The sequence below is a fragment of the Sapajus apella genome, unplaced genomic scaffold (assembly GCF_009761245.1).
Source record: "Sapajus apella isolate SASKATOON/1434 unplaced genomic scaffold, GSC_monkey_1.0 scaffold49, whole genome shotgun sequence".
Taxonomy (NCBI): Eukaryota; Metazoa; Chordata; class Mammalia; order Primates; family Cebidae; genus Sapajus; species Sapajus apella.
In genome coordinates this window covers 6,416,282-6,420,338 of record NW_022436989.1, presented here as the reverse complement: position 1 = coordinate 6,420,338, position 4,057 = coordinate 6,416,282, and the positions used below count along the sequence as shown (strand labels likewise).

Here is a 4,057-nt window from a genome sequence, read left to right as displayed (position 1 = left end):
ACAGCCGGCTGACTTTCTGTATTTTAGTAGAGTTGGGGTTACACCAGGAATCTCAGGCCGATCTGGAACTCTTGAGCTCAGGTAATCTGCCTGTGTCGGCCTCCCAAAGTGCTAGGATTACAGGTGTGAGCCACCGCACCCCGCCCCATGCTGCCAACTTCTAACCACAATAGTGACTCTATGCTTGTCTAATTCTGTGTATAAATGGAATGTCGTGGAGGTGACGCCTCCTTGCTGGCTGGTTCCTCTCTCTTTTCCCCTAGTCGCAGCCACTCATGGAAGCAAAACCAGTAAGGAACCTACGATTAAAAAATTTAAAAAGCCAGGTGTGGTGGCTCATGCCTGTAACCCCAGCACCATCACCTGAGGTCGGGTGTTCAAGACCAGCCTGACTAACAGGGAGAAATCTCATCTCTACTAAAAAAACAAAATTAGCTGGGTGTGGTGGCAAATACCTGTAATCCCAGCTACTCAGGAGGCTGAGGCAGGAGAATCACTTGAACCTGGGAGGCAGAGGTTGCAGCGAGCCGAGATCCCACCACTGCACTCCAGCCTGGGCACCAGGAGTGAAACTTCATCTCAGAAAACAAAACAAAACAAAGCCAAAAAATTAAAAAAACCCATGACAATAATAAAAAGGCTCATTAATGGAGGAAAAAAATTCCCTCCTAGGGAGAAGCTTATTCGCCATTTTCTTGTTTTTGTAGGTTTTTTTTTTTTTTTTTTTTTCCTTTTTTCTTTAACCATTCCTCAGGATTATTTGCCATTCTCTGTACATGCAGCCTGTGGAGAAGCATGGTCGGCGACTGAGCCTGCACGCCTTGACTCCGCCTCTGCATCCGGCGACTCAGCTAACCAGCCTGATGAGTGCCCTGTGTTCACCTTTGTTTTGGGAGGCCCTGCATTGGGAACTATCCCCAGAGCCCTCCTCACTTGTTAAAATTGATACATCCCCTTGCTAAATCCTCCTTGGTGGCAGTCAGTGGACTGTCACCCACCAAGCGATCACATCTACCCATCGTGTGGGCAAGTGTAGCAGTAGTTAGCCATAGAGAGTTGCGATAAGAAGCCAAAGAATAAAGCTCCTTTAAAATAAAGAATATTTATTGTGGAATAAAGCTTGGCACACAGTAAACATGTGCGTGGTTTAAGTGACTATGTTGAGAAGTTACAGCTTTGGCATAAATATGTATAGTATAGAAGGACAAAAAGAGAAAACCAAATCGAGTGAACGCTGGGGAAATAGAATAATCTCTCTAATGACACAGGTAAGGGCACCTCCAGGTGAGCTTACCATAGGCCACACTGGCTTCACTGGGTTCCACAGAGACAGTCTACAGGCCGGAGGTTCTCTAGGCCTGAGCCCCACAGGGCACCCCTGCCTACATGCAGGGAGTGAAATCCACTCCCCAATGGCCCTCCCACAGATGCCACAGAAGACACTTGAAAAATATTATCTCCAGCTCATCACACAAAGCCATCGCACAAGCCAACCATTTCTTATTTAGAATAGAGTTATATGGCTGGATGTGGTGGTTCACACCTGTTATCCCAGCACTTTGGGAGGCCGAGGTGGGTGGATCACCTGAGGGCAGGAGTTTGAGAACAGCCTGGCCAACATGGTGAAAGCTCGTCTCTACTAAAAACACAAAAATTGGCCTGGTGTGGTGGCATGCGCTTGTTATCCCAGCTACTCAGGAGGCTGAGGCAGGAGAATCCCTTGAACCCAGGAGGCGGAGGCTGTGGTGAGCCAAGATCGTGCCACTGCACTCCAGCCTGGGCAACAGAGCAAGAACCTGTCTCAAAAAAAAAGAGTTATAATTACAAAACTTTCAAGAGCAGCCCACATTTTTCTTAGAAGAACACAAGAGCATGGAGCACAGAAGCTAAACTAGGGAGAGCCACCACTCTGCTGCCACCGGCTGGACCTGATCACTTCCAGCATCCCTGCTTCTCAGACTCCTCCACACACATACAGGAGAAAACCAGTCCCTTCTGCCAGCGTCTGATGCGTCTGTCAGACAACCTGTTCTTCCCCACATGGGCTAGAGAGGATTGCAGGGTCTGTCCTCAAGGCTGCTCCCATCCCCGGGGGCTGCTGACTCCAGGCAGCCAAACGTCTCCTGGGAGGCGTAGGTCATGTACACGAAGCCGTCCTCATCCTTGTAGTCCCTGTAGATCTCTGCCATGGTTGCACTCATGCTGACCAGGCTCTTGTTCTTCACCAGCAAGTAAAAGGCTTCCGTGTCTCTCAGGACCATGCGGCTCCTGGGATGGGCAGGAGGGTGGTGAGCGGGTGACCTGCGAGGCAGCCCAGGGATCTGCAGCATCATGACGCTCTAGAAGAGGGAATTGCTCCCTCCTTCTTCCCTGAGATTTAGAAACTACAAGGCGTCCCAGTGGGGCCAAAAGGGTGAGGTCATTCCATGGATGAAATTTGACAAAACACCACGAGGAAACATGGCAGGGAAAGATGACAACACAAGCATACTAAGCAGGCCGGGCGCCGTGGCTCAGGCCTGTAATCCCAGCACTTTGGGAGGCCGAGGTGGGGGATTGCAAGGTCAGGAGTTCAAGTCCAGCTTCACTAAGATGGTGAAACCCCGTCTCTACTAAAAATACAAAAATTAGCCAGGCATGGTGGTGGGCACCTGTAATCCCAGCTACTTGGGAGGCTGAGGCAAAGAATTGTTTGAACCTGGGAGGCAGAAGTTGCAGTGAGCCGAGATCACACCACTGCACTCCAGCCTGGGTGACAGAGCCAGACTCCATCTCAAAAAAAAAAAAAAAAAAAAAAGGCTAAGTAAATAACTTCTGTTTGCTATGAAATTAAAGCTGTTTCCCCAGAGGTACAAAAGTGATACATAGTCTCTCTGGCATCTCACTTTTTTTTTTCTTTGAGATGGAGTCTCACTCTGTTGCCCATGCTGGAGTGCCATGGTGTGATCTCAGCTCACTGTAACCTCCACCACCCAGGTTCAAGCGATTCTCCTGCCTCAGCCTCCCGAGTAGCTGGGTTTACAGGCATGTGCCACCACATTGAGCTAATTTTTGCATTTTTAGAAGATATGTGGTTTCATCATGTTGGCCAGACTGGTCTCAAACTCCTGATGTCAAGGGATTCACCTGCCTTGGCCTCCCAAAGTGCTGGGATTACAGGCTCGAGCCACTGTGCCCGGCCTGGCATGTCACTGTTGAACAGCCTAGGATGACACTTGGAAGGGATCTCCTGCCTTGAAGTGTGCCCTTTCCTTCCCGTGTTATTTCTGCTCTCACATCAAGGAGATAGGAAGGCAGCCACATTTGGTTGAACACGCTTTAAATGCCAGGGGCAATCTGAGTCCCCAGTCATCCCGGAGCAGATGGCAGTGTGAAAACGTATGTGCCTCGGTGAAGGCTTGGTCTCACTTTAAGCACACTTCTTCCAGGTGCTCTAATTGGTGAAGTGGGCACAGCCCACCCATTCCTATCTCAGAGCTTTAAGCCTTCAGGTGGGCCATGTCCATGCAGCAGTGGGAGATGGGAGTGACCAGAATCCAATTCATTTTACACCCAGATAACTCCTCCCAAAATAACCCCAAAGGTTTCGTCCCTGACAATTATACAGCTATCTTTGTGTAAAAAAAATAGCTATTGTGGGCCAGGCTTGTTGGCTCATGCCTGTAATCCAAGCACTTTGGAGGCCAAGGCAGGTGGATCACCTGAGGTCGGGAGTTCAAGACCAGCCTGACCAACATGGTGAAATCCCGTCTTTAAAAAATAAATAAATTAGGCCGGGTGTGGTGGCTCACACCTGTAATCCAAGCACTTTGGAGGCCAAGGCAGGCGGATCACCTGAGGTCGGGAGTTCAAGACCAACCTGACCAACATGGTGAAACCCTGTCTTTAAAAGAATAAAAGTAAAAAAATTAATTAATTAATTAATTAATTAAATTAAATAGAGTAATTATTTCTTTCCTTCCTTCCTTCCTTCTTTCTTTCCTTTCTTTCTTTCCTTTCTTTCCTTTCCTTTCTTTTCTTTTCCTTTCTTTTCCTTTCTTTTCTTTTCTTTTCTTTT

At 48.3% G+C, this 4,057-nt stretch overlaps 1 protein-coding gene across 1 annotated transcript in view; it reads right to left on the bottom strand.

The window, feature by feature from the left end:
• Positions 1 to 1,083: 1,083 nt before the first annotated feature.
• MAP1LC3C (microtubule associated protein 1 light chain 3 gamma) overlaps positions 1,084 to 4,057 on the bottom strand; it is a 4,080-nt gene continuing 1,106 nt past the window's right edge. The window contains exon 4 of the mRNA XM_032242475.1: positions 1,084 to 2,268. Within this exon, the coding sequence (XP_032098366.1) occupies positions 2,046 to 2,268 (223 nt within the window). The 3' untranslated portion in view covers positions 1,084 to 2,045. The remainder of the gene's footprint in view (positions 2,269 to 4,057) is intronic.